This window comes from Gossypium raimondii, chromosome 2, assembly GCF_025698545.1.
Source record: "Gossypium raimondii isolate GPD5lz chromosome 2, ASM2569854v1, whole genome shotgun sequence".
NCBI lineage: Eukaryota > Viridiplantae > Streptophyta > Magnoliopsida > Malvales > Malvaceae > Gossypium > Gossypium raimondii.
Window position 1 is genome coordinate 4,531,883 of NC_068566.1, and position 22,698 is coordinate 4,554,580.

Here is a 22,698-nt window from a genome sequence, read left to right on the forward strand (position 1 = left end):
CTAAATCATAAATTTGCATATAGTAAAAAGATAAATTTACTGATTAAAATTTAATTAAAATTCTTAATTAATAAATAAAAATTTCAATCATCTAGATTTTATATTGAAGATATAATTATTTTACATAAACATCTATCTAAATTTTAATAAACATTAGAATAAATATCATCATTTAATATAAAAAATTATAATAAGTTGGTTTCAATTATATTCAAATACTTTATGACCAATTAAATTAATTAGGTAGCAATTTTTTAGGGAATGTAGCTATTCTTATTATTTATTATTAAGGTTTAAGGGTGAAGAAACTCTTAAATTTTTTAGAAAAAGTAATTAAGTTTTTTTACACTCAATTTGGTATTTAAATTACCAAAATATATCAAAAAGACCTTTTGGCCATTTATTTTAACAATTGACTATTAAAGTTGTCTTTAAACTTTTCCAGTTAAATCCACCACGTGTCACAACTACGGCGTGACACGTGACAAAAAAAATTATAAAAAAATAAATCAACAAAAGTTATAAAAATTATTAAATTTTAAAAAATATATTTAAAATTTATTAAAAATTTTAAAAAATATAAATATCGTAAAATTTTATAAAATCATAAATAAATATAAAATGTATCAAAAGGGCCCTTTAACTATTGATCGTTAAAGTTAATGACCCTACTTTTTTTCAATTAAAGTAATCACGTGTCGCAACACAACGTGACATGTGACAAAAAAAATGTGGATTGGTTGTGAGGATGTTGTAATTGATTTAATTCATAATGTTGTTGTCTAAGTTGCTTGCTAGATGATGTAGTCGGCTCAACTATGGGTTGACTAGGGATTGCAGGATGGAGTGGCTACTCGTAATGGCAAGGCAATTGTACCGACATGTTTTACTTAATGGTTTAGATACCTAACTTCAAAAGTGTATGCAATTTGAATTGCTCTAGATGTTTTTGTGCAAACAGAATGGATCCCTCATAGCAGAATCTCAAATGTGTTTGTGGAATCTCGTATGCTTAACAATATCACTCAAATGTGTCAAGGGAAGTTATTTGTATGGATGCTGCCTTGGCTAATAAACGATAGGGTATTAAAATTTGAGTTGTTTTTGGGTTGGTGGACATTTATTTTTTGCTTTATTGTTCTGGTCTCTAATGGACTGCTTCAAGCGAGACGCATATTAGATGCGCCTTGTAGTGTGTTTCTTATGGGTTCTGTTTGTGTTTCGACTTTTTTTTATTTTGTTGCTCTGTTCTGGTCTTTTTGTTGTGCGGAAGCGTGTAAAAGAGTAAAATTATTGTACTAAAAAATCACACTAAGTTCAATTTCCAGGAAAGAGAGGTGGATCATAAGGATCGCTTAAGTACCAGGTCTTTCCTAGCCATAATATCCCCCAATCGTAATTTAATATCACAATAAATCACTACAATAAAACTCACAAAATATGCAGAATAATACCATAAAGAACACAAGAATTCAGTAAATTTTGCCTACGTCCTCGGGCACTATCAAATATATTTCACTCCAAAATACAAGTGAAAATTTACAAAGAGAGAGAGAACAATGCCTTAAGTAGAAAATGGCAAATATAGGATACTATAAATGAGAGATGGTTAGGCCTATTTATAGTTGAGGTTCAGGGATCAAATTGCAAAGGCACTATACAATTAGGGACCAAATATTCCAAATATCTCAGATTTCTTATGTCAATATTTCGAAACCCATATCTTTGACTTTCCAATATTTGATACCCATATCTTTGACTTTCCATAATATGGATGATTGCCAATAATCTCCACCTTGAAGGTTTGATTCGAATAATCTTATCTTTACACAATTCTCTCTGCCTTTGTCAACAACACTTGATAGTGCCTTCTTCAACTGTTAAACTTGCAGAATATTGATCAAGTTCAAACAATGTTCGAACTTGATTGTTGTTACCACCTTGGTCATCATATCTGCGGGATTATCTGCAGTCTTAATCTTCTGAAGGTGAATTTTCCCCTCATCAATAATTTCCCACACAAAATAGAAACGTATGTCGATATGCTTTGTACGTGCATGATAGACTTGATTCTTTGCTAAATGAATAGCACTTTGACTATCACAATACACGTTAATATGCTCTTGAACCAATCCTAAGGTTTTAACCATACCTTGTAACCAAGTAGCTTTATTTACAGCCTCTGTTACAGCCATGTATTCGGCTTCTGTGGTTGACAACGCAACTGTAGACTGCAGTATAGACTTCCAACTTATTCGTCCTCCAACAAGTGTAAACACATAACCAGTGGTTGATCTTCGTTTGTCCAAATCACTGGCATAATCAGAATCAACGTACCCAATATCACCTTTACCAAGTGTAGTAACCTGCTTGAACAGTAATCCAATATTCATGGTCTTCTGAATATACCGTAGAATCCATTTCACAACTTGCCAATGTCCTTTTCCAGGATTATGCATATACCTGCTCACTATACTAACTACCTGTGAAATGTCGGGTCTTGTACACACCGTTGCATACATCAAGCTACCTACTACATTAGAATACGGAACTTGTAACATGTATTCTTGTTCTGTATTCGTCGAAGGAGATAGTTGTACAGAAAGCTTGAAATGACAAGCCAACGGGGTACTTATAGCTTTTGTCTGCTCGTTCATGCCAAACTTCTGTAGTACCTTCTTCAAATATTGCTTCTAAGACAAGCTAACTCTGCCATGAGCTCTATCTCTACATATTTCCATGCCAAGAATCTTCTTAGCTTCACCTAGATCTTTTATCTCAAACTCAAGGTTGAGTTGAGTCTTCAATCTCTCAATTTCAACTTTACTCTTAGATGCTATCAACATATCATCAACATATAAGAGCAAGTATATGAAAATTCCTTCTTGTAGCTTCTGAAAATACATGCAATGATCAAATTTACTTCTTTTGTACCTTTGCCCTTTCATGAACTGATCAAATCGCTTGTACCACTGCCTCGGAGATTGTTTCAATCCATAAAACGACTTTGTTAGTTTGCAAACTCAATTTTCTTTATTAGCAACCTTGAATCCATCTGGCTGAGTCATATAGATATCCTCTTCCAAATCAGCGTGTAAAAATGCGGTCTTCACATCAAGCTGAACTAGTTCAAGATCATATTGTGCAAATAAGCCTAGCGAAATCCGAATAGACGAATGCTTCACAATTAAAGAAAACACTTCATTGTAGTATATTCCTTCTTTCTGAGTGTAACCTTTTGCTACCAATCTAGCCTTGTATCGAACTTCATTTTTACCAGGAAATTCTTCTTTCTTTGCATTTACCTATTTGCATCCAATTGCCTTCTTTCCTTTGGGTAGTGTCACCAACTCCAAAATCCTATTTTTATGAAGAGACTGCATTTTTTCATTCATAGCTTGCTTCTGTGTAAGTAGAAGGAACATCGCCATCTGCAATTGGAAGTGCATAGGCCAGCATACCATCAAAGCGAGTAGGCATACGAATCTCTCTTCTTGGCCTCCTATATGCAATTGAATCTTGTTGTTGTAGAAGTTCTTGGGTCGAAACTTCTACATCATTTGTTCCTTCAATGTTAGCTGGATCATCATTAACATTTTCTAGCTCCACCTGCTACAAATCACTACTAGTTTTGTCATCCATTTGTGAATCATTATTCTTCATCATGGTTAATTCATCAAAAGTCATATCTCTACTGAAAAAAACCTTCCTTGTATCAGGATACCAGAGACGGTATCCTTTTACTCCACCAGTTATACCCACGAATAATGCTTTCTTTGCTCTTGGATCTAACTTAGATTCTTTTACATGATAATATGCAGTGGAACCAAAAACATGAAAAGAATCATAATCAGTAGCAGGTTTACCAGTCCACCTCTCTATAGGAGTTTTTCTATTTGTTGCAGCTGATGGCAACCGATTAATTAGATGGCACCCATATATAACTGCCTCAGCCCAAAATTCTTTGTCTAATCCAGCATTGGACAACATACATCGAACTTTCTCCAGTTGATTCTGATTCATACGTTCTGCCACCCCATTCTGTTGTGGTGTATCCCGAACAGTGAAGTGTCACACAATGCCCTCATCTTGACATACTTGTAGAAATGGATCATTCTTGTACTCAGTACCATTGTCTGATCGAAGTCGTTTGATCTTTCGACCAGTCTCGGTCTCCACCAACTGCTTCCATTTCAAAAATGCATCCAAAATTTCATTTTTTTTCTTTTCATTAGATACACCCATACTTTTCTTGAATAATCATCAACAAAAGTAACAAAATAGTGCATACCTCCCAAAGAAGCCACTTTAGTAGGTCCCCACACATCACTGTGAACGTAGTCCAGAATTCCTTTTGTATTGTGATTACTGAACCAAATTTTATCCTCGTCTGCGTGCCCAGAATACAATGTTCACAGAATTCCAATTTGCAAGAATTTGCACCTTTCAACAAGCCTTGCTTCGCTAAACTCTGCAAAGCTTTTTCACCAGCATGTCCCAATCGTATATGCCATAACCTGGTTGCCTCTGAATCTGCATCTTTTGCAGAAGTTGTTGATATTGTACTTCCATTTAAATAGTACATGTTATTCCTTCTTGTGCCTTTCATCACCGTCAATACCCCAGTTACTACCTTTAGTAATCCATCTCTCAAAGTGATTGTGAGCCCTTTAGATTCTAGGACCCCTAATAAGATGAGATTTTTCTTCAAGCTAGGTATGTAGCGAACATCTGTCAAGACTTGAATTGAGCCGTTGTGATTCTTCAAATGGATTGTACCTACTCCCATTGTCTTATAAGCGCTGTCATTGCCCATAAAAATAACTCCACCTTCTAGTTCTTTAAGACTAGAAAACCAGTCCTTATTATGACACATATGATAAGTACATCCCGAATCCAAAATTCACTCATCTGTATAAAATGCCATTGCCATGTCAACCAAGCTAAAGTCTGACTCATCATCATGCTCTGCTACACATGCATCAGAAATAACCTTGCCCTTTTGTAACTTAGGACAATTTTTTTCCAATGCCCTTTCTCATGACAAAAGGCACATTCATCTTTGGCAGGTCTCCCTTTGAACTTACTCCTTCTACAAAATTTGTTGCTGTGCGAACGACCTCTTACTGTTAAGACTTCTACAGTTGTATCTCTATGATATCTTTTATCTTTCTTTCAAGTCTCAGATCTATACAACGCACTACAGACTGCATCAAATGTGATTGTATCCTTCCCATAAAGCAATGTGGTGGTAAGATGATCATATTCATCAGGAAGAGAATTCGACAACAATAATGACTTGTCTTTATCTTCAAATTTCTCATCCAAATTTAGCAAGTCTGCTAAAATTTTATTGAATAAGTTCACAAGGTTATTCATCGACATACCGGGTGTATACGTGAATCAATAAAGTTTCTTTTTCATATAAAGCCTATTTTCAAGACTTTTTGTTAGAAACTTTTCTTCCAGTGTATCCCACAACTTTTTCGCTGATGTCTCCCTCATGACAGAGTACTTCTGCTTTTTGGCTAAACATAGGCAGATTATTCCACATGCTTGTCTATTGATCTTGCTCCACTCCTTGTCATCCATCTTGTCAGGTTTTTCTTTAAGGGCTATACCCAGCTCTTGTTGACATAAGACATCCAGGATCTCACATTGCCACATACCAAAATTATTGGTACCATCAAATTTCTCTACTTCAAATTTTGCATTGGTCATAGTAGTCTTTGTTGATGACGATGTCTTTTCCATTTTTCTCCTCAATCCAAACTATTGTACGTGAACAGTGCCGTGAACGATCGTATTCCCCAAGTACAAATCTAGCTTTGATACTAATTTTTGTGCGGAAGCGTGTAAAAGAGTAAAATTATTGTACTAAAAATTCACACTAAGTTTAATTCCCAGGAAAGAGAGGTGGATCATAAGGATTGCTTAAGTACCAGGCCTTTCCTAGCCATAATATCTCTCAATCATAATTTAATAGCACAATAAATCACTACAATCACACTCACAAAGTATGCAGAATAATACCATAAAGAACACAAGAATTTTAACGAGGTTCAGCAAATTTTTCCTACGTCCTCAGGCACTAAAATTTTGTCTACGTCCTCGGGCACTACCAAATATATTTCACTCCAAAATACAAGTGAAAATTTAAAAAGAGAGAGAGAGAACAATGCCTTAAGTAGAGAATGGAAAATATAGGATACTATGAATGAGAGATGGTTAAGCCTATTTATAGTTGAGGTTCAGGGATCAACTTGCAAAGTCACTATACAATTAGGGACCAATATTGCAAATATCTCAGATTTCTTATGCCAATATTTCGATACCCATTTTTTTGACTTTTCAATATTTGATACCTATATCTTTGACTTTCCATAATATGGATGATTGCCAATACTTTTTTTTATTTTAGTTTTGAAGTTTGTATGATTCTAGATTGAAGTAAGGCTTTATTAGGGATATTATGTTTCTAGTTTTTATGGGTAAATTATACTTGTGGTCACCTAACTATTAGTTTGTTTTTTTTTTGTCGGTCAACTATAAAAAGTTACAAAATAGTCTTTCAACTAATACCAAATTTCGTTTTTGATCACCCAACTATGAAAAATTATAAGATGACTACCTAACTATTTTATTTTATTTTTTTCACCAACGGGCTAAAGGTGACACTTTTAAAATTGACATAATGGAAATTTTAACACTCAACATTTGTACATTATCAATTTAGTCTTGATTCTAAAAATTCTAACCTCAACTTTTAACATTGTGTAATTTGGTCTTTTTTTCAATTTTTCTTTTCTTTTTGCCCTTTTCACCTAAAAACAGAGACGGATTTAGGGGGGTTGGCAGGGGCTCTAAACCCCCAAAAATAGAATATCTGCCATTTTGGCCCTTTAAATTTTTTTAAAATTTTAAATTGCTAAAGGTAAAATTACACTTTGGCCCCCTAAAAATGATAAAATTTTTATTTAATCCTTTGAAAAATATAAAGATATAGAAAATTTAATTTTGCCCCCTACAATTTTTTCTTGGCTTTGTCCATGCCTAAAAAGCTAAAAAACCAATTTTATCAACTAAATTTGATTAAAAATATATAATAAAAACAAGATGAAAACACTCAAAATTTCAAGATAATAATTGTCATATTTTTGTAACACCCCTTAACCCTAATCCGTCGCCAGAACAGGGTTACGAGACATTACCGGACATATCAGACAATCTATAAATAATTTCTTAAATAAATAACAAACATATTATAATATAATCGTAAATTTATATAAATATTTATTTTACTAATTGAGTTCATTTTTTATTATTTTATTTTATGTGATTAAAAAACTCAATATAACCCTTTATAAATAGTTAACCTTCCTGCAATTTCAAACCGCAACCAATTCACAATTCATACAATTTCATGTTCAAATAACGTAAACATATCTTAAACATTAACTTAGTAATTTACTAAATAAATATTCGCATATATTGTTTAAATAAATAAACTTCATTCATTCAATTTCAGGTTTTAGCACCAAACATACCATTATATAACTTAACGTTTCATTTATCATTCAAACATTATAGACCAATTCTTTACAACCAAAACTTACAAGACTCTTTAATAAGACTGAAGTACATGCCATATTTACCAAAGGAAAAATACATCACAAAAGTTATGTTAAGTCGAGATTGATTTGGATGCTAAACCGGGACCTTTGACTTCTATCGACATGCACACAGAAACAACCGTACACTGACTATTTCATACTCAGTGGTATTACAATAATTCAAATTATAACAATAATAAACATGTAATGCATAAATCATACATACAAATTTAAATTCAAATTTCATATTTCAACAATAACAATTCATCAATTAATATCATATATCCACAATTTTAAACTTGGACACATCATGAACCTTAGGTTCATTCCTCAATTTCATATCACATTTCAATTCACAATTTAACTTTTTCATCTCATTTCAGTAGCTTGATTGATCAACTCATTCGGTTTATCATTTCATTATTTACCTTATTGACAAAATTCAAACTTTGGAGGATACACGGATCCAACCAAACACTCCAGTATGGCACCCAGTGCCTCATCAGATAGTTCGAAGCAATAGTTGACACCTAGTGTCTCATCGGCAAAGCTGAAAAAAGTTGGTACCCGGTACCTCTTCGAATCTATCCAAAGAAATATAATGACACCCAGTGTCTCATCGACTCGAGGTCAAAGTATCCCTGAACTCTTCCAATCCTATGGCATGCCAACTATATCCAACTCAGCTTGACTAGTTAATAGGGTCTCCAAATTCACATTTCAATTCAATTCCACTTTTTCACTTTCAATCACAATTCAATTCAAAATTCACTTTTCCATTTTTTTTCAAATCAATATTCAATTCAATTCCACATATATATTCATCATTCAATTGAATTTCTTTAACTTAATAATAATACTTACCTTATATTTCACTTACCATAAATATAAATTTAAATATAGCATTTAATAGTAAGTTATTTGAATTATATTAATACAAACCCGAAATCCGCGATTACTCCTCGATGATTTTCTCTTTTCCTTTCTATGCCGATGCCTCGAGTTCTTTATTAGCTACGAAAAATTAAGATAATTTCACAATCAACAATACACTATTAATTTATATCTAATTAATTGAATTTCTATTCAATTTTCTACTTTAATTTCATTTTAGTCTTAACTAAATTCACTTATTTTTCTATCTCAATTCATACTTTATTTCAATTCAAATTTCAACCAAACTTAGACATAACTATCTAAATTTTTATCATAAAACCCTAATTTTAAAATTCTTGCAATTTAGTCTCTACTATTTAGAACTGTTAGCTTCTTTTACAATTTAATCCTTCAATTAATTCTAACTAAAAATTCATTCAATTAAACCTCTAATTCAACAATTTGTTTAACATATATCATGTTCAAAAACCCAAAGAAAACTTCCAAAACCTCAACTTGATTTCAACAAAACTCTATTCTAAAGCTTCTAAAACATCACAATTGAAAGAAAAGGCTTAATTGACTTACCTATTACAAAAGGACTTTAGAGGAAAAAGGATGCCAAATTGGGAAGGACCTTACGTGGTAAAGAAGGCCTTTTCTAAAGGAGCGTTGATATTAACCAAGATGGATGGCAAGAACCTGCCTAATCCTGTGAATTCGGATTCAGTCAAGAAGTACTTCACCTAAAAAAAGGGAGAGGCCAAGGCAAAAACCCGCAAAGGGCGCCTTGAGACCAAAGGGGTTTTGAATTGAAAACCCAAGAAAAGGGCAATTCAAATTTTGATCAAAGGTGGGGCATACGGTAGTCTTACTATGCCTGAATTAGCAGGAAGGATGGATGCTACATCTTGGGGCATCAACAAAATACTCTGGATCTTCTAAACACGTATCAAGTTTAAAGGGCCCTCGAGAAGTTTCGTGTAGAAAAGCTCATGCTACGATATCTGAGGCACCTATTTTCATCTTATTCATTTCGTATCTTAGCAAAATTTGCTATCTTGATTAATTCATTCATTTCAAACTTTGCTCTCAATAAAATTTCATCTTGTCCATTGTACTAATCTTGTTCAAGCATTTTTCATTGAAATAACGATTAATGGACTAATAATATTCAAGCAGAAGAAGATCTGCATATTACTCTGAAAGCTTCTAAATAGTACGAGAACCTGAAACATGACTATTATTTAGAACTCACCAAACCTAAGGGTTGGAAATATTGAGAAAGAAGATTCCAAATTGTGACTATTTCTTTGGATTTTCTGTCAAAGATATCAGCTGAACAAGAAGACAGGATATTGCGTCAATGATAGAATCTTGATAAACAACGAGCAATAATAACCCATACATTAAAAAAGGATCATTCTCATGACATTCTGCATTCATGCAAATATCATTCATATACATCCAATTAGGAGCATTTGATTCATTCTGATCATGACATCCTAATCATTTGGCACAAACATAGGCCCATGAAATGAATTTTACATGTCATGTTATCCAGAGAATAGTGAAATAGATCAATGGAGTTACAAATCCCATACCCCTGAAGTTACAGTGGGATAGATTGAAGTCATTATGGTGAATCTTATCTTCCTGAAATTGCAGTGGAATAGATTGAAGCCACCAGCCTTATCTCCCTGAAGTTACAGCAGAGCAGACTAAAGATAGCGAATCTTATTTCCCTGAAGTTGCAGTGGAATAGATTGAAGCTAAATTACAGATCTTATCTCTCTGAAGTTGCAGTATAGTAGATCATAGCTAACCTTATCTCCCTGAAATTGTAGTGGAGCAAGTTGAAGTTACAGGTCTTATCTCCATGAAGTTACAGTGGAGCAGACTAAGGGTAGCAAATCTTATTTCCCTAAAGTTGCAGTGGAACATATTAAAAGCTACAAATGGCAAGTCTTATCTCCCTGAAGTTGCAGTGGAGCAAACTAAAGATAGTGAATCTTATCTCCCTGAAGTTGTAGTGGAGCAAGTTGAAGACAACAAATCTTATCTCCCTGAAGTTGTAGCGGAGTAGATTTAGGCTACAATTCTTATACACCTGAAGTTGCAGTGGGTTAGAACAAGGCTACTTGAAGAAGAGGAACACCAAAGAAGTCGAGATTTGGCAAGACCGGGCAAAATTGGTCACTCTTAAAAGTCTTTACTCCATTCTCGTTACACAACGACGAGCAAAGAGGGGCAGCTGTAATGACCCATTTTTGCCCGGACCCAAAACTAAATAAATAAAACCCAAAATAAAAAAATAAACAGTCCATAGTCAAACAAAATTACAAGCCCAAATGCCCAATAATAATAAAAAAACCTAGAGGCCTGATTGGCCCACAACTTAAACATTTCAGCAAAAACCCTAACTCCCCCAACCCTAGGTGCGCCGCACCTAGGTACACCCCTAGCCGCCGCCGCATGCACACCAGCCTCCTCACGCGCGCTACCACCGCTGCACGCCATCACCATGCTCGTCTAACACTTCCAAAAAAAATTTGAATGCAACAACAGAGAAGTATGCGAGCAACAATAGCAGTAAATAGCAAACAAACAAAGATTAGAAACAAACAGTCTTGATCCGGCTATAAAAGACTAAATTACACAATGTGTTGTTTAGGTTAATTTTTTTTATAATAAAGACTAAATGGATATAATTTATAAATGTTGAGGGTTAAAGTCGTTATCATGTCAATTTTAAAAGTATCCACCTTTAGCCAACTGGTGGCCCAAAAAGATAAAATTGAATAGTTATGAGATTATTTTGTAACTTTTCATAGTTGAATGACCAAAAAAAATACTATTACTTACGTGATTACTAGTGTAAATTACCCTTATTATTATTAAAAGAAATAAATTCATTAATATTGCTAGTTCATGAGCTACCCATTATCAAACCTCCCTGCGTGGTGAAATAGACATAATTTGTTGAGGGATAAAAACAATATAAATAATATTTTTCATCTTATTATAGAGTATTTTTAAATTAAATATTGTTGAACAACTTTTAACTTTTGGAGAAAAATATTTGAAGTGTCGTTTGTTGGGCATCTAGTCAAATTCTCAACAATGGTTAGTAATGTTCCCGGTAAGGTTTTGTCTTTTGTATTTGCCAAAGGTCCTAAAGGGTTCATGAAAGGGGAACATCTCATTTGGTAGAAATACAACATGCATTGCTCATGTAAGAATCCATTTTTAGTGGTACTGGAAACGACGGTTTCAAAATCTCATTTTTTGATGATTGAGTTTGTGAATATTATTTTTTAATATTTACGAGTTTATCTTAGTGTCATATGATTTTTTGTCCTGAAATTTTAGTGAAACGATTAGTAATTAAAGTATAAGGACTAAACCATAAAAACCTTAAAGAGTTAATTGTTATTAATTTTATTGGTTTAAAGGCTTGAAAAGTATTAAGCCAAGTGTTGAAATGGCAAATTACTCTTTTTAATAGATAGTGTATGGTTTGGTAAGCTTTGTTTACTAAATCATGCAAATTTTATAATTAATAAATAAAATGAAATGAGATAATAATAGAACATATTGTGGTGGAACGAAAGAGAGAAGGGCTATTCCATTTTTTTTCTTTTTTCATTCATCTTCTTCACGAAACAAGAAGAAAGAATTAGGGCTCTTAAAGTTGAACTTTTGGCCTTGTGCATGGTACGAAAATTTAATTCTTTTCTTGTAATTTTTATGTTTTTGAGATCATTTTATTTTGATTTAGCTAACCTGGGTATTAAATCGTAAAACTATTAAAGTTTTAAAAAGTTACCATTGTTGTTCTTTGAAGCTTTTGATGTTCAATAGATGAATGTTAAGCTTGGAAATAAAATAGGGACTAGTTTGTAAAGAAAAATTGGTTAATTTTGACTCTAGGAACTCAAATGAAATTATTTCAAAACTGTCATGGAATTTCTATACTTATGGCTTTTAGTGAGTTATAAAATGAAGAAATTAAAAGCGGAGTTAAAAAGCAGAGCTTAAATGTGAAAGATATGATTGTTTCAGTTTTAAGAACTAAATTGAATAAAATGTGAAACTTTAAAATTTTTAAAAATAAAGAAAATAGATCCATGCATATCATATTATGATATTAAATTTTTGGAATTGATAATTTGAATTAGAATTATTATATAGATCAAGAATTAAATCAATCGAAATATAAAAGTAGAAAAAATTATAGATTAATTTTAGAATCATATTTAAGTAAGTTCATATGTATTAATTTATATTGTATTTGTTTCCCTCTCTACATGGGGAACTTTATGATGTTTGGTTTCTTCTTTGAACCAAAAGAAAAGCTAAGAAAAAGATATTATAAGGCAAATAAGGCAAATCCGATTATATGATCTACAATTTACAAAGTAGGGTTAGAGTGATTATAAGTGTCCTATAAAATATAATAAAATATTAAATATAAATTTATAAATTAAATTAGATACATAACAAATTTTCAAGTTTACTTGTGGAATTGAAAAAGTATATTACCAATTTACACAATACTCATAATTGTTTGTTATATTATTATAATATACTTGAAATTGAGAAAGATTTTTTATTGAAAAAAATCAATCTTGATTAGTTATGTATCCAGTTTTATTTTCTTATACCATTAGAAAAAGACAAGTGAAGAAGAATCGTCCATAAATTTGCAGTCAATAGTTAATGGTTCCAATTTATTTGTCCTGAATTTTGACTTTTGTAACTGAGAATCCACATTTTCTTTTTCAATAGAAAAGAAAGGGAAATTTTTTAGATATTGTGTGTCTTAAGATGCTATAACCAATTGAAGGTATGGACATTAGAAAAGAAAGGGAAAGTTTTTAGATATTGTGTGTCTTGAGATACTATTGTAATACCCCGAAAATTTCTACAGTAAGGAAAGTAAGATAACATCTCTGATATAGTAAAATAAGGAAATAAAGTGCTAAAAAGAGGTAATTTTGAGTTATGGCAATATTGGGAAGTAAATTATAACATATTAATTCAAGAAAGGATTAAATCGCAAAACTGAGAAAAGTTTTGTTACCCAAGAGTAAATACTTAAAAGTTGAGGGGTTAAAGTGTAAATTTGAAAAAGTTGAAGGACCAATGGTGTTAATATTTTAAGGGTGGAGTAATCTAGAAACTAAGAAAAATGGATGGATTAGGACCAAATTGAAAAAGGTGAAGAAGTTTGAGGGACTGAATCACAATTTTACCAAATTAAGTGATGACTCAATGATGGAATTTTAAAATATCATAAAGGGCAAAATGGTCAATTAGAAGAGAGAGAAATCTAGAAGATAATGATGATGTTGGAGATATTTTAGATTAATAAATAAATAAATATTAGTTTATTAATATTTTAATTTGATTTTTTTAAAATGATATTATTTTATTATTAATTTATTTAGTATATATATATATGTGGAAAGAAGGATGAAAAGTAGCCATCCCCACCATTTTTTCATGCATTAACGTGAGAAGAAGATGGGAAGAAAGAAAGCTTTGCTTTCTTTACAATTTGGTCCTTTCACCAAAAATCCACCATTTTTACTTAGAAATCAAAGAAATTTCCATTGCCAACAAGAGAGAAAATTGACAAAGAGACTATGGGGAGCTAGAATATCAAGTTAGATTCAAGAAATAGAGGCTGGAGGAGAGAGAAAATCAAGTTAAAGATTGAAGTCAATTGAGCAAGGTAAGAACATCATGATTTCAATATATTTTTGAGTTTGATATTATTGAAAAGTGTGAGATTGATGTTAATGTAGGGTTTTATTATATAAATTTATATGTTATTGATATGTTAGTGAAGAGAAAATAAGAGCAAGTGTTGAGAAATAGTGTAAAAAAAAGAAAATAAGAGTGTTATAGACTTAGTAATCAATATTCGCACTAAAGCGTTTTGGACAACAAAGCAGAGGTTAATTTTGAAAAATCACCATAAATTGTGGAAATCGAATTATAGGATGAATAAAATATTACATTAAATCTTATTGAGTCTAGTTTCACATAGAAGAAATAGTGTAAGCAATGAAATTATAAATTATGAGATATAATAGGTTATGTGAGATAAGGTCAGAATGATTTTGAGTTCCCCTGTTCTGACTTTGGAAAATCATTAAAAATTGTAAAAAAAATAATTATGGGATAAAATTTATATTATTAGAATCTTTGATGAGTCTATTTTCAAATAAAACAAACAGAAACATCAGCCAAATTCTGTACAATTAGATAATTCATTTTTAGTAAAGAGTGGTCGGAACTGTCAGATAGTGAAACAGGGGAAACTTTAAAGAATAAACTGTACCATTTGGCTGAACCAAAAATTCTGAAAATTTTATGGCAAGAAGATGTGTGAGTCTAGTTTCAGGGAAAATTAACGGATCTTAATTTTGATTTCTTTAGCTCAATATACAAATAATATAGTGACTATGACTCAAATGGACAGCTTTGAATAAATTTACAAGAAAATAGTGAAAATTATAGACAATATTACTTATAAGCATGTTATATAAATTAAGGATGTGGAATGGAGAGGAGGAGGAGGAAAATAAATGTATGAATATTATGCTATCATGGATTTGCATTACAAATGGTTAATTTGCATGATTTGAGTTTGAGGACTAAATTGAATAAAAGTAAAACTTTAGGGGCAATTTTGGAAAAATGTAAAAAATGACCAATTTGCATGAAATGAGTTGTTTTATTAAAATGAAAAATTAATTTAGATCAAGATCGGGTAGAAAATCGAGAAAATGGAAATTTACCAAAATGCTCTTGTATTTTAGTATTTTTACAATTTAGCCCGGTAAGTTCGTGTAACTTGAATTATATGCTTAAATGCTTGAAATGTATTTTTATTGATGTGAATATGATTTGGATGTTTATTTTATGATAATTGATGAAGTATTGATATTCTTAATGAAAAGAGAAAATAAATCCCGGTTGAATGAAAGGAAAATTCGATGGATCTCTAAAAAGGAATTGACGGTAAAAAGGATCTAGCCCGGACGGGTGATCCTATCCTGATATAGCCCTCCCGAAGAATATGTGTGAAAAAGATCTAGCCTAGACGGATGATCTTGATATAGCCCTCCCGAAGAATATGTGGAAAATGGATTTAGCCCGAACGGGTAATCTGAATTAGGGTCTGAATTTAGCTCGGGTGGTAAGTCGGATCCAAGCTCATTAGAGTAATTGTCGTTGCGAGGATTTAGCCTTGGACCGGTAATCCCGACAATACTCTATGAGTTTATATTCTGAGGATTTAACTCGATGGTAATCCATTGTAAGGATGAGGTTCATGAGTGTGCTATCTTGTAGGGGATTTAGCCTGGACTGGTAATCCCGCTATAAGGATGAGGTTCGCAGGAGTGTGCTCTCTGAAATGGAAATGTGCGCACATGAATATGAATTGACGGACCCGGAATTGTACACTAAAAGTGTACCTCTGAAAATCCATCGAATTTCTGAGAAATTCAACGGGATAAATATGGAAAATAATAAGGGTATTAGAAAATATGGAATTGAATTATTATTGGTATTGATCTGAAATAAATGTAACCATTGATATTTAAATGATATAACGGGTAAATTTTTGAAGTGAGATAACATGAATTTGAAATGAACTATTACTGGTATGTACAAAATTCATGAAAATGATGGTACCTGAATTATCGAAATAATGAAATGGAAATGAAGCATTAAATTGCCTGAGTATGTATCGGGTTTCGTAGGCCCTAATTATTATGATCATAATATTTTGAGGATATATTATGAAAAATTATAAAAACATGTTAATAATTTTAAAAATTTTAATTTAGATGAAATTTATAACTCGGTTAAATACGTTTACAAGCGTATGGGTTCTGGTAATGCCTCATACCCTATTTCGGTGTTGACTACGGGTAAGGGGTGTTACAACTATAACCAATTTATTTTCTTATACCATTAGAAAAAGACAAGTGAAGAAGAATTGTCCATAAATTTGCAGTCAATAGTTAATGGTTCCAATTTATTTGTCTTAAATTTTGACTTTTGTAACTGAGAATCCACATTTTCAATAGAAAAGAAAGGGAAAGTTTTTAGATATTGTGTGTCTTGAGATACTATAACCAATTGAAGGTATGGATCTGATCTAAAAATGAAAAAGAAAAGGGAGATACTCTCCTTTTTTTGTTTGTAGCCTTCTGGCACATGGCCGAGCGGTAAGGTGGGGGACTACAAATCCCTTATTCCCCAGTTCAAATCCGGGTGTCGCCCGATCAAAAAAAAACTCGAAATCCTAACGTCTCCTAACGTCTAGGATTCAAGGAAAAACTAAAGTAGTGGAAGGGAATCAGTAAATCTTGATATGGGAGCCCCCCTTACTAATGGAGTGGCTACTAGAGGAGCCTTGAATTAGATTGGATAACGGGAATGTCTAATTAACACAACATTTAAAAGTTTATTATAAAAAAAAGTACACACACAACATTCAACACAACAATTTTTCTGATTTTAATGTTCAACCTTGACGTAGGGCCTTCTTGATCATTCTATCAAAGTTGGTAATAGAAGATCCTCCAACGCTAATGGCAGATTTAGCTTTTTTCTTCCATTCCAATGCCTTTTGTCTTATCCTTTTCCCATTATCTCCTTCCATTATCTCTTTAATAAGAGCCTCCACATCCTTACGCTTTACGTCAGGGTTGATTTCCATTCCATTGCCCCATGTGGTGCACGAATATCGACAATTCGTTGCCCATTATCTCCTTCCATTATCTCTTTAACAAGAGCCTCTACATCCTTACGCTTTACGTCAGGGTTGATTTCCATTCCATTGCCCCATGTGGTGCACGAATATCGACAATTTGTTTGTTGATCAACAAAGAAAGGCCAACAAATTAAAGGCACACCTTTGGATACAGCTTCCAACAGAGAATTCCATCCACAGGGTGTCAAGAAAACGCCAACCGCTGGGTGGGACAACACTTGTTGTTGGGGACACCAACTTGTTATGAAGCCTCTTCCTTTTATTGCCTCCATGAATTCTCTTGTAAAAACAGCCGATTCTCCCATCACAACGTCAGGCCTAACTACCCATAAAAACGGGTATTTACTATTTGCAAGTCCCCAAGAAAATTCTTCCAAATGATGGTTCGACATCACTGTTACACTCCCATAATTCACATACACCACCGACTTGGGTTTCATTGTGTTAAGCCATTCGATGCAACTTGTAAAATAAATTAAATAAATTAAATACATAACAATTTTTTTAAGTTTACTTGTGGAATTAAAAAAAGTAGAATATTGATTTATCAAATGCTAACCCATTTATTTAATAGTATAATATAAAATTAAAAAAACATACACAAAACATACAACACAACAGTATTTTGATTTTAATGTTCAACCTTGACGTAGGGCCTCCTTGATCATTCTATCAAAGTTGGTAATAGAAGATCCTCCAACGCTAATGGCAGATTTAGCTTTTTTCTTCCATTCCAATGCCTTTTGTCTTATCCTTTTCCCATTATCTCCTTCCATTATCTCTTTAATAAGAGCCTCCACATCCTTACGCTTTACGTCGGGTTGATTTCCATTCCATTGCCCCATGTGGTGCACGAATATCGACAATTCGTTTGTTGATCACCAAAGAAAGGCCAACGCATATTAAAGGCACTCCTTCGGACACAGCTTCCAAGAGAGAATTCCATCCACAATGTGTCAAGAAAACGCCAATTGCTGGGTGGGACAACACTTGTTGTTGGGGACACCAGCTTGTTATGAATCCCCTTCCTTTTATTGCCTCCATGAATTCTCTTGGCAAAATAGCCGATTCGCCCATCACAACACCAGGCCTAATTACCCATAAAAACGTGTATTTACTATTTGCAAGTCCCCAAGCAAATTCTTCCAAATGATGGTTCGACATCACTGCTACACTCCCATAATTCACATACACCACCAACTTGGGTTTCATTGTGTTAAGCCATTCGATGCAACTTGTATCCTCCTTCCATAGGCTTGAATTTAGTGAGTTATGTTGGATTTCAAGTAGGTTCCTACTTAGGGAGGTGAGTGGACCAATTGCATAAATATTAGGGGACTTGGAAGCAATTACTTGTAGCACTTCTTTCTCGAACTCATCGAATGTGTTAAAGATTATTGAAGAAGATTCTAAGCATTCTTGTGATACTTCCATGAGGTAATTAAACATGGTGTCTTCGGGGTCGGTGGTTCTTATGAAGCTTGGAAGGTCCTTGAGGCGCATGTTAGGCATACCAGGGATCCAATCAATGGCCATCTCAAGTGTCCCATCGCTAACAAAGCCTTCATCTACAAGGAAAATAAAACGCATATTTTTGTTTCAATATGCAAAAGAATATGCATGGACGTGCGTGTAACATATAGAACCTCAAAGAGATTATTATGAATGAACATAAAGCACAAAGAAAACATAAAATTTGTAACCTTTGAATGGAACAATGGCTCTTTGAGCTAGTTCTTTGTAGTCGAAATCCCGAAAGCTAACGGTTGAAGAAGTCCGAGTTGAACATAAGGCACCCCAATGAGTTGAGTCGCCTTGGTACCACAGTTCATGATTCCATCACAAACTATGCAAGTGTGAGGGCGAGTTGGGGTGAGGAATTAAGCTTAGATAGTAGCTCCAAGAATGGAGCCAAACAATTTTTTCGTGGAATTGCATATTCTTTGAGCGCGCCGAGTCGCATCGAATCGGAAGGTGGCACCCATCGGGTATGGCTTCGAACCGAAAATCAGGCGCACCTTAATGACTTCTTCCCTCTAGACCGTATCAACCGTCTATGATTGAACTCGGTGTTGACAAAGGTTATATGGAAGCCTCTAGAGTGCAAGAGCTTGGCCAGTTGCATCATGGGGTTAACATGACCTTGTGCTGGGAATGGAAGACATACTGCATGCGATTTAATTGAACCCATCTTTCTGCAAATAATAATTAAGCAAAGAAATCAAGTAGCTAGTGAAAATTGAAGATACCATGTATGATTATTCCTTCCTAACTTGTGAATACAGAAAGTGAGGGGATTTTTCAACGTGCGACTTTTCTTGATTGATGGTAGAGGCAGGTGTCGTTTCTACTTGTGTGTTTGTCTATTATTGACTGACAATACATAGGGTGCGTGCTGTATTTGTAGATTGGTATCCCTTTTATTATCCTTTTCTGGGGTTTTTTACTAAAATAATCTAAAAAAATAAAAAAAATACCAAAATAGTATACCTTTTTATTTATTTACCAAAATGGTATAAAAAACAGTTAAAAAAAGTAGAAATCTGGATGATGGGCCTGCCACAGGCGGCACCAAAGGTGCCCATGGCAGAGGCGGCACCACTTCAGTTATAAGGCCCGATTCAATCCAGCTGAAGGAGAAGAAGAAGAAGAAGAAGAAGAATGTGGTGCCGGAAAAAGAGAGAAAGAGAAGAAAAAAATTGAAAAAATAAGGTATCTTTTTAAAAAATAATAATGGATTATCTTGTTATTATGTTTTTTGTATAATTTTATTGTTTTTGTTGTTAGTTTAGTTATTATTGTTAGTTATTAAGATTAATAAAACTCAAATTGATGGTTTTAGTTAGTATTATTATTGTTAGTTTTAGGGTTTAGTTATTAATAATTATTGTTACTTAGTATTATTGTTAGTAAAAACTAATATTATTATTATGGTTAGTTATTAGGATTAGTAAAACCCTAATTATTATTTTAGTTAGTATGATTGTTAGTTTTACATTATATTATTGTTAGTTATTATTTTAGTAAAACCCTAATTATTATTGTTAGTTAGTATTATTTTGCGTAAAAACTATTATTATTGTGTTAGTTATTAGGATTAGTGGTTAAACGTTGTTCATGTACAAAATGATAACTGAAATAGTATGAGCTTAAGAATGAAAAAATTGCATATTGAAACATTAATTTTTTATTTAAGTAATTTATTTACTGTTCGAGATTGTTTTTTGAAATTTTGTTTATTTTTTGACAGATTGAATATTGAAGATGGATGATAAGTTTTTGTATGCGTTTATTTCGATGGAATCATCTTGACAACAACTGTTGGATGTATATTTGAATGTCGACAACAAATAGCAATGAGATTTAATAGAAATGTCTCGTTGGATGATATGAAGGGAAGGATTAATGCAAAAATTGTTAGACGTTATGGGAGAAAGATATCAAAAATTTTCTACAAGTTTTCAGTTTCGACAAATCCGATCAAATTCACCGAAATGGAACTTGTAGATGACAAAGACGTGGAGACAATGGTCGCTCTTTACTGTGGGAATGAGAGTGACAAAAATGCACCGATTCACTTATTTGCTGAGTTAACCGGTATGGAGCAAAATGAAGATGTCAATGCATATGGTGAAGAACACAGAGCTCAAGAACCGTGCATGGTGGCTCCAATATCGTACGTTGATAGTGAATCAACTATAGGTGGGATCGGTATCGATCTAAATATTACACCCGATATTGATGTGGTTGGTGATGATGGATACGATGGTAGCGATCATTGTGATAAAGAGATTGATAGTGATAGTGATCCCGATGTGGACGATGTACCTGATGATATTGACGATGAAGATGTGAATAACGATGAAAACATTAACGCTTCTTCGGTCGGGAACCAAATGCGAGGTATTTTGATACACAATAATCCTGGGCCACACATGTCGCTTATAGACCCCGATGCAGCGCATATAGCTGAGTTTTCAGAATATCCTGAAATAGTTCCTGCTCACCGACTGGCCGTAAATTCTGATCATGAGGAGTTATTCTTAGGCTAGAGATTCGAAAGTAAAGAAGAGTGCGTACTTGCTATTAAACGGTATAGCATGAACATATCAGTGGATTATAAAGTCGCAGTGTCTAAACCGACAATATATATTAGGGAGTGTTAGAAGGCAACGGAAGGCTGCAATTGATGGGTACGAGCTGCATTCATTCAAAGTTCGCAGATGTGGGAGATACGAAAATTTGTTAGGCCTCATACAGGCACATCAACACGTATGACAGAAGATCATCGAAAACTTGATTCGAAAACTATCTGTACGTGTATCATGCCAATGGTGAAGGACATGCCGACCATTAAAGTTTCGGTACTGATTGTCAAAATGCAAGCACGATTCCAGTATCGAGTATCATATCGAAAGGCGTGGATAGCTAAACAGATGACAATTGAGCAATTGTATGGGGATTATGATTCGTCGTATAACGAGCTACAAGAATGGATAGCTACTATGCGAGAGTACGTACCAGGGATTGTGATTGAGTTACAGACAAAACCTTATTACGGCCCAGACGACCAATTACTGTCGGGAAGAAGAATTTTCCATCGGATGTTCTAGACGTTTGATCCATGTGTGCAGGCATTCCCTTACTGCAAGCCATTTGTGCAGGTGGATGGGACCTGGCTATATGGAAAATATACACAGATCCTACTTATTGCGGTTGCTTAATACGGTAATAGAAACGTGCTCCCGATAGCATTTGCCATTGTAGATAAGGAGAACTTGGAATCTTGGGAATTCTTTCTTACCAACCTGCGGAGGTATGTTATTAGCAACGATAATATTTGCATCATCTTCGATAGAGGGAAAGGTTTAATTGCAGCAATTAGGCATTCCGGTGTACCATGGAGATCCGTTTACTGCATCCATCACATTGCAACTAACTTCCATAAAGATTATAAGAATGCAGACTGGAAGAGACAAGTAGTGGCAATGGGTAAATGATAACCTTATCTTTTCCATATAAGTTGTAATATTTTATGTTATCGAGTTACTGGAACTTATCTTTTCTTAATACCTATACAGCGTACGAGTTAGAGCCACATATTTTCTGCCAAAGAATGATTTTACTTGAGAGTGACATGGAGGGTCAAACAAACACATCTTTTCGACAATGGTTGGGTACAATGGAGTCGTGGCAATAGTCTCAAAGTTTTGATGGGGGCTTTCGTTATAGTCAAATGACCACAAACTTAGTGGAGGGAGTCAACGCTGTGTTGTTGAAAATACGACATCTTCCGATTACATCTGTCTTCTCAGGTACATTCTACAAGTTGGCTACCTTGATGCCAAGAATGGGTCAGCAACAAGTCGACCAGATGGAGGACGGACACATGTTTGTCTAAGATGTCAG

General features: G+C 33.6%; 1 protein-coding gene and 1 pseudogene across 1 annotated transcript; both read right to left on the reverse strand.

The window, feature by feature from the left end:
- Positions 1–17,213: 17,213 nt before the first annotated feature.
- LOC128039299 (7-deoxyloganetin glucosyltransferase-like) lies at positions 17,214–17,751 on the reverse strand. The gene has a single exon (XM_052627773.1). It carries the CDS (start codon positions 17,727–17,729, stop codon positions 17,214–17,216), a length of 516 nt encoding a protein of 171 aa, XP_052483733.1. The 5' UTR covers positions 17,730–17,751.
- Positions 17,752–17,832: 81 nt separating this feature from the next.
- On the reverse strand, positions 17,833–19,562 carry LOC105787796 (linamarin synthase 2-like; annotated as a pseudogene).
- Positions 19,563–22,698: the final 3,136 nt, after the last annotated feature.

Excerpts from the sequence above, each read along its gene's own strand:
- LOC128039299 (XM_052627773.1), bottom strand. The coding sequence starts at position 17,729 with ATGAAACCCAAGTCGGTGGTGTATGTGAATTATGGGAGTGTAACAGTG.